This window comes from Phocoena sinus, chromosome 8, assembly GCF_008692025.1.
Source record: "Phocoena sinus isolate mPhoSin1 chromosome 8, mPhoSin1.pri, whole genome shotgun sequence".
In the NCBI taxonomy this organism is placed as follows: Eukaryota; Metazoa; Chordata; class Mammalia; order Artiodactyla; family Phocoenidae; genus Phocoena; species Phocoena sinus.
In genome coordinates this window covers 106,574,044-106,586,299 of record NC_045770.1, presented here as the reverse complement: position 1 = coordinate 106,586,299, position 12,256 = coordinate 106,574,044, and the positions used below count along the sequence as shown (strand labels likewise).

The following is a 12,256-nucleotide window of genomic DNA, read 5'->3' as shown; positions in this document are numbered from 1 at the left end:
AAGTAAGTCAGAAAGAGAAAGACAAATACCATATGATGTCACTTATATGTGGAATCTAAAAAAAATGATACAAATGAACTCGTTAACAGAAACAGACTTACAGGCATAAGAAACAAACTTATGGTTAGTTTGGGGAGGGAGTGGGAGGTAGGGATAAATTAGGAGTTTGGGATTAACATATACACACTACTATATATGAAATAGATAAACCAATAAGGACCTACTGCATAGCACAGGGAACTCTATTCAGTACTCCGTAATAACCTATATGGGAAAAGAATCTGAAAAAGAATGGATATATGTATAACTGAATCACTTTGCTGTATACCTGAAACTAACACAACGTTGTAAATCAACTACCCTTCAATAAAAATATAATCGGTGCTGTGAAAATTAAATGTAAAGACATAAAGTGCCTAGCACACTTCTTGGCACGTACTAAGGGCTTAACAAGTGTCAGCCATCCCCATGCCCACGCCCATGCCCACGCCCATGCCCATGCCCATCGTCATCATCATGACCAGCACAGCGTCTGGTATATAACAGGCGTACAGCAAAGTGAGCCCACTTTGTGTATCAAGTTTGAAGAATCGTCAATTGGTGGAGGCTGGGTTGGCAATCACAGGTCTGGGGTCCTAGTACTTTCCAATTTCAATATTTTAATTTTATCTGAAAGACATCACTACCAGCACAGCTAATGTTTTCTCATCAAGCTCCTCTTTGCTTTCTTTCGCTGGGTCGCATTCACGCCGTTGCTGCATTCTTACGTCGCTACACTGATGGGTCCAAATCTTTTCCGTCGGAACATATTTCTGTTTTGATGATGGAGGCAGTGGGAAAACAGAATTCATGGGCAGGAATCAATCCCAGGAAAAACGTGCCAGCTCCTATCATCACAAATGACAAAAGTCAGGCACGACAAAACCCAGGTCCTGCCCGATGGGGGTGGGGGAGGAGCTGGCCAACTTGCGGGGGGGGGGGCGGGTCTCAGGCCCTGGGGGGGTCAGTGGGGTGGGTGTCTGAATCAACAGCAAGAGAGGCTGCCAGTCCCGGCTGCTGTGCCACTGGGTGATGGCTGGTGGTGACCGTGACTTAAACACCGTGTCAGACTCGCCCGATGATGTCTGGAGGAAGCTGTACCTCCCTCAGTGTAGACAGGACAGAGTAGCTCCCGAATTCCAGGAGAACGCCGCTCCAGCCTGCCCTGATCTAGCGGCCTCACGCTGATGGAACGCACATGGGAAGAGAGACCACGGGCTCAGTAATCCCCCTTCCGAGAGTGGGCAGGTGTGAGATGTGCCTCCACAGATGTCCTCCCCTGGTTGACGTGGACTGGGAAATTGGAAACAAGATAAATATACAGCAACAGGGGACAGACTGCACACCCCACGGTACACCACTCAGATCTGCTGGCACCTAGAGAGGTCGCCTGCAGGATATTTAATGCCACGGGAAATGTTTACAGTAGGTGGGGCAACAGGAGTATACAATTCAAATACTTAAAAAAAATATATGAACACACTTTCAAAAGTCTGAGGAAGAAATTCACCCAAATAGAAACAGTGACTCGTAATGCAGTCACGATGTTACAGGTTTCAGAACTGTCCTTTGTGCTCTCCTGTATTTTCCAAATTTTCAACCAGGAACAAGGATGACTTTTGCACTGAAAATGTTCAAAATCAACTTTACTGAGGCATAATTTACAATAAAATGCTGTCTAATTTTAAGGGCACCGTTCAAGGAGTTTGGACAAATGTCATTGCCTGTTATTATTCACAGCAATCAAGAAAAAGAACATTCCCACCATCCCAGAAAGCATCCTCTGGGCCTTTCCAGTAGATCCCCACCCCCTCTCCCACCTTGGGCAACCACCAGCCAGGATTTGTCACCGTAGGTTAGACTGGTCTTTTCTTTAAGGTTACCATTACATTTTTTTTTGGATTTTTTAAATAATATTTTTATTTCAATTCTTCAGTACCATTACATTTTAAAATAAATAATAGGGACTTCCCTGGTGGTGCAATTGTTAAGAATCGGCCTGCCAATGCAGGGGACACGGGTTCGATCCCTGGTCGGGGAAGATCTGAGCCCCTGTGCCGGAACTACCGAGCCCGTGAGCCACAACTACCGAGCCCATGTGCCACAATTCCTGAAGCCCGTGCACCTAGAGCCTGTGCTCCACAACAAGAGAAGCCACCACGATGATCAGCCCATGCACTGCAACGAAGAGCAGCCCCCGCTCGCCGCAACTAGAGAAAGCCCGCGCGCATCAGCGAAGACCCAACGCAGTCCCCCCCAAAAATTAATTAATTTAAAAATAAAAATAAAATAAAATAAGTAATAAATGTAGCAAATATAGCCCGTCTGTTATACACCTACATTTGCCAGGCGGTCTCTGTGTAAATATGGATCCCGTGTTTGATAGAGATATCTTTTATCTCTAATGTGAGTTAATTCTCACATGAACTCTTTTGGAGTTTAAAAACTTTCCTTTTTCTGTTTCACAAATAAGGAAACTGAGGCTCAGAGAAGACTTCTCTTTTCTAGGCTGGCAGGATGCCCTGTTTTTAGAACAATGATCCTAATGGGGGGAAAAAGGGCTTTGGTGAAGCAGAACGCTTTGGGGAAAAGGATGCATGTTCTAGTAGATTCTAGCAAAAATATGAGGCTGAGACTCAGGTGCCCCCCTCCCACCCCGAGTTCCAGTCTCAGCGAGGCCAAGAACCGGCTGTGTGGCTTGTCCCCCGCCCCTGCCACCCGCATCCAAGTCTTCACCATCCTTTCTGTCCCCAAAGTTCCTATTTTTTTCTGATGAAGATTTTTACCAACACCCGAAAGTTTCTGTAATTACAAAGTACTTCTCAACTAAGGGGCGGGGGCGGGGGATTTGGGATGGGCCCAGAGAATTGCTTGTGTATTTAAGAAGGCACTTTTGACATTGTAACGTAAATTTCTAACTGTAAAGTGAAAAGAAAAGGGATTACTTCCACAATGCTAAGCCTGGAAGTCAAGCTAAAGAGATTTTCTTAGTTGTTGGGATGTGGGTTTAGAAACAATGGAAACTGACCACGATCAGAAGAACGACACCAACAAGCTCAGATGCAGGAGGGAGACCCCAGGAGAAGTGTTTAGGGCAGTTAAAAAAGATCCCAGCTAACATCAGACCCAGAACAAAGCCGCCACGCCAAGCCCTGCTGGCCATCTGGGCCTGAGACCCCTGGGGCCCTGCGTGGGTCGAGAGAGTGTGGGGATGATTGGACCTTGCCTGCATTGCCCGCTCCACTCACCAGGGTGAGTCAGATGGCTCAGCCACCTGGACCAAATCAAGTGCAGCCCGAACGCTGGAAATCAGCCCCACCCAGCACACTGGGGGTTGCAGGGGTCGGGGTCTGCCTTGAGCATCTCGGGAGCTGGCTGGTCCTCACCTCCGGTGCCATCACCGCTCTCACCTGGAGAGCCCCCACCGTTAGCGGCAGCGCCCCCTGCTGGCAAGCGTCGCCTCTCCTCGGCCCTTTTTGGCTTCCTGCCACCACACGGACCCAGGGTACCAGCGAACCAGCCCCGACTCTGCGCCCCACCGCTTGGGTGCAGATCCTGGCTGGAGGTCTGGCCGAGTCTGGGCTGGTTAACAGATTAACCACCGAAACTCGCAGACCATTGCTCTGACCATGAACTGTCACGTACACAGCAGCTCCTCAGGCGATGGCTGTCCGTCTCCATGAACAATATCCCGGGCACTATCTGTCCATTCTCCCGTATGACCCAGGACAAGGCTGAAAGCAGGCAGGAGGAGGCAAGAGGCCCAGCTGGCTCATGAGCTGTCCAGGGAGCAGTGGGGCGTGATCTGTGCTGCAGAGGGTCTGACGCTGGGACCCGCGCCCCTGCTAGGAGGCCACACTGTCTCCCTGAAATGCAGCTTGGCCTAGATTTATAAGCCCGACGGCCTGGGTTCAAATTCCAGGTTCACCACTTACAGGCTGTGCAGCCTTGGGTCACTATGACACTTTTCTGGGGCCCCCTCTCTGTTCAGTGGGGGAGGGCAGAATACCGTGGGGGGGAGAGCACCCATCACACACTTAGAACAGGGCCTGGGCGTCGGAAGCTGCCTCTTTCCCAGCTTCCTGAGCTCCTGGCTCACGGTGGCCTCTCTTTTCCCACCATGGCCTTAGGAGGGGCAGCGGAGGCGTGCGGGTGGAACCAGAGGCTGCCCCGTCCTCCCCCAGCCCAATTTGGGGCACGGCCCCCAGTGCAGCCTCTGTCACCCTCCTCAATGCCCCGCATTTATCCAGGATCTTTAAAACGAAAGCTGCAGGGGAGGGTAATTAAGTTTAATAGGGGCCGCTGTCGATTTAAAGCCACAGGGGGGAAGTAATTAGATTTAACAGAAGCCGCGGCTTTCTGAACCAAGACACTCAGCGTGGGGGTCCCCGGCCTATAAAGCTTTCGAGATGATGTCTTTTTGTAAAGACTTTCCTGGTGACATTTTCTGCGCGCTCCGTCATTAACGCCAGTCACCGACTGGGGTATGAACATGGCCTTTGCTCATTGAAATTCATTAGGCCTGGCATTGCTTTCTCCCTTGTCTCCCCTGTTTGCCCTCCCGTCGCCCCTGAGCTCAGCCAGTGTGGCTTTTCCCCAAAACCAGCCTCCTGGGGCCCCTCACCCAGAGTTGGGGGCGGAGGGGCTGGAGGAACAATGAGAAAGAATCAGTGTTGAACCAAAAGCCCCCTAGGAGGACCCCTCTTTTTCCTGCCGGGCGTTCTCTGGACGCGGTCTCCTTTTTCCGAGCCTCATCAGAACAGCCATCCAGTTTGCGGGAGCCATTGCATTGAGTGGCCCCAATTTCCCCAGCTGGTGCCTGTCCCCCCACCCCCCACCCCCGCCGCAAACAGCACACCCTGGCACTGCAGAAGCGCTCAGGGACCCAAGGACCGGACCTACGGCAAAAGGCCCCTCAGAAACAAAGGAGCCTCCCTGCGCCGTGCACCCTGGAAAGTCAGTTTCCCAATTCGCAGCTTGCGAGCCCACCCTGCCCCCGAAAGGCGCCTTCACCACGACGGCCCTTCCAGGCTCCATCTCCGGGGACTGCAGCGGGCCGAGCCGGGAGGAGGCGGGACGGCGACGGGGCGCAGAGCCAAGCCGGGCCGAATCCGGGGCTGAAGCGCCATCTAGCGCTCGCCTGCGCGACCCCATTGTTCCTCCGAGAGTGGAGGTCGCGCCCGGTCCCCAGTCGGGGGACAATTTACTGGGGTAAAAGCGGGGGGCGGTGGTGGTCGGTGCGGGCAGGGATCGCGAGAACAGAAAGCCGGAGAACGTGAGAGGGTCTGAGCTGCAGGCAAAATTCTAGTGGACGGCTTCGGCTCTGGAGCTTTGAGGGTTGGGACGGTGGCGGGAGGGAATGGATGTGGACTTTTCGGGGAGAGGACCCCAAAGCCGAGGCGAGGCTTTTCCGACCGGGAGTAAAGGACGGAAAGCTCAGCGCCATCCCCCCGCCCCCCGATCTTTGATCCCGGGATTCCTGCTCCGCGCCCCTGCTAGCGCCCCGCGACCGGCGCATTCCCCGGGAAGCCCGTGGCCTGAGGGCTGGGCTCCGTTGTCTCCTTGATTTCTTTGCAGAACCAACGTCGCCCAGCCGAGAGCGACCTGGCCGCAGGCCTCGCCCCCACGCCGCGGGTAGGAGCTCCCCCCACGTCTCCGGCGAAGCCGGGCCTCCTCCTCCTCCAGATCTGGGCGGCCTGGGCGGGGTCACCCGGGCGGGGCCCAGGGAGAGGCTGAGTCGGGGGCGGGGTGTGAGTGGGTGTGTGTGGGGGGCGGAGGGCTGATGCAATCCCGATAAGAAATGCTCGTTGTCGCGGGTGAGACGCTCTATATAAGGTCGCAGGCCTCAAGCCGCCGCGCCGTCGGAGCTGGAGAGCCGAACGCCCAGGTGCCCGGTGCACTCGGCTGCCTCCTGTCTCGAGGGCAGCGGCCACCCCGCCTCCGCACACTCCGCTCCGCAGGTCCTCCCGGCTGCCGCCCAGCCTCCCGCACCCTCACCGCCCGCTCTGCGCCCAGACCCCCGAGGGAGGTGCCATGCGGAGCGCTCCGAGCCGGTGCGCCGTGGCCCGCGCCCTGGTCCTGGCCGGCCTCTGGCTGGCTGCAGCCGGGCGCCCCCTAGCCTTCTCGGACGCCGGGCCGCACGTGCACTACGGCTGGGGCGAGTCCGTCCGCCTGCGGCACCTGTACACCGCGGGCCCCCAGGGCCTCTCCAGCTGCTTCCTGCGCATCCACTCAGACGGCGCCGTGGACTGCGCGCCGGTTCAGAGCGCGCACAGTGAGTGCCCGCCGGATCCCCCACCCGTCACATCCCCCCTTCTTCCCTTTACCTCCTTCGGCTCCCGCGAGCTCCCCACTCCCGGGAACTCCAGATCTTGGCACTTCGGCGTTCCACTCCCTCCCCGGACCCCCCGACAGCGGGAGGAGCTGGCGGAGGGGGGAATGGGTGCCTGGACCTACTGCACCCACGCGTTACCCTCCCCTTCCCCGCTTCGGCTCCTGCGGACCCCACCACCACTCCCGGGAACCCCAGGTCTTGGCACCTCGGCATTCTACTCCCTCCCCGGGCCCCCAGACATCGAGAGGAACTGGGGGATGGGGGGGCACGGTCCCGCGCACCCACCAACCATCTCCACGTGTTGTGGGCCCCGCGGGCTCCGGCTGCAGTTTTGTGCTGTCTTCCCGCCCAGGTTTGATGGAGATCAGGGCAGTCGCTCTGAGTACCGTGGCCATCAAGGGCGAGCGCAGCGTCCTATACCTCTGCATGGGCGCCGACGGCAAAATGCAAGGGCTGGTAGGTGTCTCCACCCGGCAGGACGCGCTGGGGCGCGGGCCTGCGGGCGAGGGGGGCGCGCTGGATCAGAGACAGGGTTTCCTTGCGTCCTCTGCCGGGGTCCCCATGGAGCTCGAGCTCGGAGGGGAAGGCCCCAAGGGCCGGACTAAGCTAATGTCCGACTTTCTAAATATGGAAGTTTATGGCCGGAGAATGCTTGAGACCCGCCTTTGCATTTCCACTTGAACCAAAAGCGGGTCCAGTCGGACTAAGGAAACCCATTTCTCGGCTCTTTGACGTTAAACGGGGAAAACCCCCCTCGGGCCTTTTCCGATTCTGCCTGTGCGTGTGTGGTGCTCGGCCCCCCTCCCCCTCTCCCTGCGGTATTTTAAAATAAGAGGGTGGGGAGGAAAGAAAGAAGGGTATATCCACAACTTGGGTTTTTTTTGTTTTTAAAAGTCAACCTTCAAATAAGTCAGAAGAAAAACCGCACTTGGGATTGAAGAGTTTTTTTACATTGAATTTTTATCCACTAGAAAAACTGATTTTTGCAGCCGTGTTAGGGTAATATTGCAGTGGCCGTGCTCATCCTCTTGTCGGGCTCACCTGAACTGCAAAGGCTTTTTTGGGTGGCGGGGGGCAGGCTGGGAAGGCCCAGGTAACCATAGAGGTCTCAGGGCAGGAAGTGAGCAGATGCCGGGTCTCTGGTCGCCGGAACAAAGGCGGAGAGTTCAAAGGGAGCCCGCGCCCCCGGGCTCGCAGAGGAGGCTGTGTGAGGTCCCGGCCTGGCGCGGGGCCTCAATGCAGCCCCGCTGGGCCGGGGGCTGGGATGGAGGGGCAGGGGCCAGGGGGTAGGGAGGGGACCGCTCCTCAAGGGATGCCCCACCATCCAGAAAGGATGGGTGCAGATGCCCACCTTTCCGCAGCACAAATCTTTTTTGTGTCCCCAAATTTTGTGGTTCTGGTGCCCTTTTATTGTTCATCCATAGATAAATGAACCTGCCTGTTGCAGGCTTTATGGCAGTCCTGCGTGAAAGGACAAGAATGGAGGCAAAGAAAGCTGATACCCAAAGCCACTCCAAACCCGCAGTTGCCACTTTTGTGACGTTTACTTATGGGGGTGGGGTGAGGGCGCCAGTGGAGGAGCGCCGGCAGGGGCCGATGGGTCTAACCCACCATTCTAGTCCAAACTTGGGGGGTGAGGCTCTCCTCACCTAAAATCCTGTTCTGCCTCTGGATCCCGTGGTCACGATTTAGCAAAACTTGAGGATTTTTGTTTTAAACAAATTCCACATTCTTCTAGAAACTCGAAATCATTTCATTTTCTCTATGGCAAATGAGATGCTAATTTCTTCCAAAGAACCAGCAGAGTGAAGTAGCCGCTCCATTTGGTTTTAATTCCCTTGTTTACCAATTCGCATTTCCCCGGCAGTCTGGCGGCCTTATCCCTGCACGGGTTGCTTCATTAGATGCAGGCCTTATCAGGGCCTTATCTAAGCACAGCGCTCACCCACCTGCAGTTCAGCGACCTTTGTAGGCTTGGGCAGAAATGAGACTGGGTGCCTCCCAGCGTAGTTTATGGCCCAGCCCTCCTGGCTCCCCGCCTTTGGCTGTCCTCTGTCCTCCGTGTCCCCAAGACGTAATGAGCCTCTCGGGTTTGGGAGACGACTTGCTCTTTCTCTGTGTTCTGGAACCAGAGACTGCTTTCCGGTCCTTCTGGCCACCCACGGGGTGGCGGCTTCTTCCTGGCCTGGGGGGAGGGGGCTGCCTTTATCTCCCCGATCCTGGCAGGCTGCCTGGAGGGCCCCAGCTACTGAATAAAGGAGCCAGAGGGGCTGAGGTTTCTCTTACCAGGGCACCAGACAAAAAGGCTCAGAACCACAGTCATTTGGGCCTAAATGGGGAATAGGTTCTTTCATCTGGGCCCCGGATTGGATTACTCCTGATTCTTAATTAAAAGACTGATCCAAAAAGGATAACCTAGCTTAGCCATGTCTCCCAACGTGCCAGTGGAATACAAGGGACTTTTTCATGGCAATAATTATATAGTCAATGTAAGGGGAAGGGAAGCGTGTGTGCCTATCGTGGCCGTGATTTTATGGGTATTGCTCAGAACAGGACTAAGTTTAAAAAGTGACATGAGTTAGTGAAAAATATAAAGGATCTATGTAAGGTATATATAGATATTGAGAATATACGTAAAACACATGAAGTATGTGTGGATAGTTGAAGGTTACAAAGTATAAAGGTATATAAGGTACATATATATGTATAATATATGTTTAGTATATAGGTTTAATGTTATATTTAACATGTATTTAATATGATATAATTTATTAAATATTTACCTATTAATACAATGTGATGTATGTTTGATGAGTATATTATAACAAAAAAGTTTCTACTTCGTATATGTTATATAACATTATACTAAATATATATAAGCACCTATATATTTATATATAAAGTATATGTTTAGTATATATGTTCAGTGTTATATTAACACGCACTTAATATTATATAATTATATTTATATATTAATAAAAGTAATATGGTTAATGAGTATATTAATATAACACATGCTATATACTTTATATAAGTATATATACAACATTATACTAAATACATATAAGCATATATATATATAAATATGTGCTTTCTACACCTTCATAGTTTATAACCTTTATATAACCTTTAACTCTGTACACACACACACACACAGCTAATGGTGTGGACCCAAGTGGCGGTATGTAGCACACACACTCACCTGGCTCTGGTCTCTCTACTACTTCTGCCGGTGTCACACCCTGGTGGGCACCCACTGATGCTCACAAGCTGCCTCTTTGCTCTGCAGAGTCAGTACTCGGCTGAGGACTGTGCTTTTGAGGAGGAAATCCGTCCGGACGGCTACAACGTGTACTGGTCCAAGAAACACCATCTCCCGGTCTCCCTGAGCAGCGCCAGGCAGAGGCAGCTGTTCAAAGGCAGGGGTTTTCTGCCGCTGTCTCACTTCCTTCCCATGCTGTCCACCATCCCAACAGAGCCCGATGAAATCCAGGACCACTTGAAGCCCGATTTGTTTGCTTTGCCCCTGAAAACAGATAGCATGGACCCATTTGGGCTCGCCACCAAACTGGGAGTGGTAAAGAGTCCCAGCTTCTATAAGTAACTAGAGGCTCTGTCCTCTTCCCACCCCCAGCTCCTGGAGACCAGGACCCAGGCCTGTGGTGCTTGCGGACTGGGTTTTCTACAAGTATGATCCTGAGTCCAGGTTCTATTTAGCTTTAGGAAGAAACATTTAGAACTTGTACATAGACAAAAGTTTTACATTGGCTGTGCCAGTTTCTAGTGGATAGACTTGTATGATCATGAAATTGTAAGCCTTCCATCCTACCCGTCCAGCCGCTACCTACCCCAGCCCCCCAACCCTGCTGGACAAGTCACTGTGCTGCCCTGGTTCTGCTTGAATACCTCCTCTGGTGGGGAGCTCACTACCTTTGGCAGCGTTCTTATGCCAAGCTGACATTCTCTGCAGTTCTCTCCCATCCTTTCTAGCAGGGGCAGCCAGTGGAAAAGCAGTCATTTTTAACTCATGTACAGGTGATCACGTTGGTGAAACCTCAGGTAAATTTGACTCTACTGCATGTGAAAATTGTTCCAGATCCCAACTCCAAGGAGACCCACTGGCCCTCCCCAAGCCCCTCCGGCTGAGAAGTAATTGGGTGCAGGCCCTGCCCACCAGGCTTCAAGAGCAGGGAGAGCGCAGAGGCCCCCTCCAGCCTGGGTGTAAATCTTGAGTACTCCCTGCTATGGCTGGTTCTGGGATGGATAATCTCCACAGGACCCCTTCGCAACCTGCCCAGGGCAGATAAGGCAGTCTACCCACCTCCTTCCCTACCCCCTGAGGTGCCAGTCCCTCCGTCCCTGTCACAGCCGCTGGGGTTTCCAGGGAATGGGATCTCTGGTTGTGTGGATTTCACTTGAGGCCCCCTAGAGATGGAACCCCACTGCCCCCCGCCACTCCTCGCTCTCACCTCACTTTGGGGGCTGACTCCCTCCTTACGCGCTGGGATTGAAAAGGGCAAAACGCTGTCTTTCGGCAGCCGCTTCCCTTTTTCCAGCCCGTGGTCCCTGGTGTGGGGTCATTCTGTGAACTGGGACTTGGCAGCCTCCCACCTTAGGTAAACCCAAACATTTCATCTCAAAGCCAGAAAAAGGAAGATCTGAAAGCCCCCCCATCTCTCCAGTAACTTGTAAAAGCCGCATGGAGATCAGGTCCTTTCCCCAGCACTTGGTTTCCACTGTGATATTTATGAGTAATTTATTGTGTTTGATATGTACATCTCTTTATTTTCTTACTTTATTTATACCCCCAAATGGTATTTATGTATGTACACGAGGGTTTTTTTCTACATTAAAGCAGACTTTGTATCAAAAATTGTTTGGAATATTTGTGGAACTGGGATATTTGGGAGGAAGCCGGGGGAGGGGAGGAGAGGAGGCACTTGCTGTGTGTTTGCTGTGTCTGGGACTCTGATATTTGGGGGCACGTGTTCCTGAATGTTCTAGGGTGATGAGCAGCATCCCCATCCTCTACTCAAAAACACATCAGGGGCTTCCCTGGTGGCGCAGTGGTTGAGAGTCCACCTGCCGATGCAGGGGCCAGGGGTTCGTGCCCCGGTCCGGGAAGATCCCACATGCCGCGGAGCGGCTGGGCCCGTGAGCCATGGCCGCTGAGCCTGCGCGTCCGGAGCCTGTGCTCGGCAACGGGAGAGGCCACAGCAGTGAGAGGCCCGCGTACCGCCAAAAAAAAAAAAAAAAAAAACAACACATCAGTAACCTCCCCTACCCCCCATCGTGACAACCAGAAATGTCCAAAGGTTGCTGCGTGTCCTTGGGGGACAAAATCACCCCTTGATTGGGAACCACTGGCCTACACATACAGGGCTTCTTTTGTCCAGTAACAAAGCAGGTGGTGATGTCTATTCACGGCCCAGCAATAACCCAGGCTGTTTTCTGTGACCCTCATGGTGTCTCTGTCATGTGGCTTTGTGGTCTCAGCATGGCTGTGTGCCTTCAGCTGAAACTTTTGTCTGTTCTCCAGCCTGGGACGAGGACTCATGGCTGCCTTGGCCTCTCATCTACAAAGCCAAAGCTTTCTTAGAAATTTCCAGCAGACTCCACTTACATCCCAGGGCCACCCCCAGCTGCAGGGCAGGCTGGGAAAGCAGGTGTTAGGTGGGGCACACCGCCATTCTGATCCAACGGGGTCGGGAGGGTCTGTTAGCAAGGAAGAAGGGGGGTGAGGGACGGTCTCCATGGGGCGGCTAATTCAGGACCTACCCCCTAAATGCAAGTACAGATACATGGATTCGGCTTCTGAAACGTGCGTTAAAAGTCAAGACTGATGGGCTGCCGGGGGTTAGGGGTGGTGTGAATGTAAAGGTG

General features: G+C 53.2%; 1 protein-coding gene across 1 annotated transcript; it reads left to right on the top strand.

The window, feature by feature from the left end:
- Positions 1 to 468: 468 nt before the first annotated feature.
- FGF19 (fibroblast growth factor 19) lies at positions 469 to 9,977 on the top strand. Its single transcript, XM_032641229.1, has 6 exons — positions 469 to 535; positions 5,016 to 5,250; positions 5,617 to 5,673; positions 6,000 to 6,313; positions 6,726 to 6,829; positions 9,663 to 9,977. The coding sequence occupies exons 1-6, from the start codon at positions 469 to 471 to the stop codon at positions 9,975 to 9,977; spliced, it is 1,092 nt and encodes a 363-aa protein (XP_032497120.1).
- The last annotated feature ends 2,279 nt before the right edge of the window (positions 9,978 to 12,256 follow it).

Coding starts and splice junctions, on each gene's coding strand:
- FGF19 (XM_032641229.1), top strand. CDS start 469: ATGCCCACGCCCATGCCCACGCCCATGCCCATGCCCATCGTCATCATC. Junction 536..5,015: donor CATGACCAGCACAGCGTCTG/GTATATAACAGG, acceptor CCCAATTCGCAG/CTTGCGAGCCCACCCTGCCC. Junction 6,314..6,725: donor GCCGGTTCAGAGCGCGCACA/GTGAGTGCCCGC, acceptor CTTCCCGCCCAG/GTTTGATGGAGATCAGGGCA.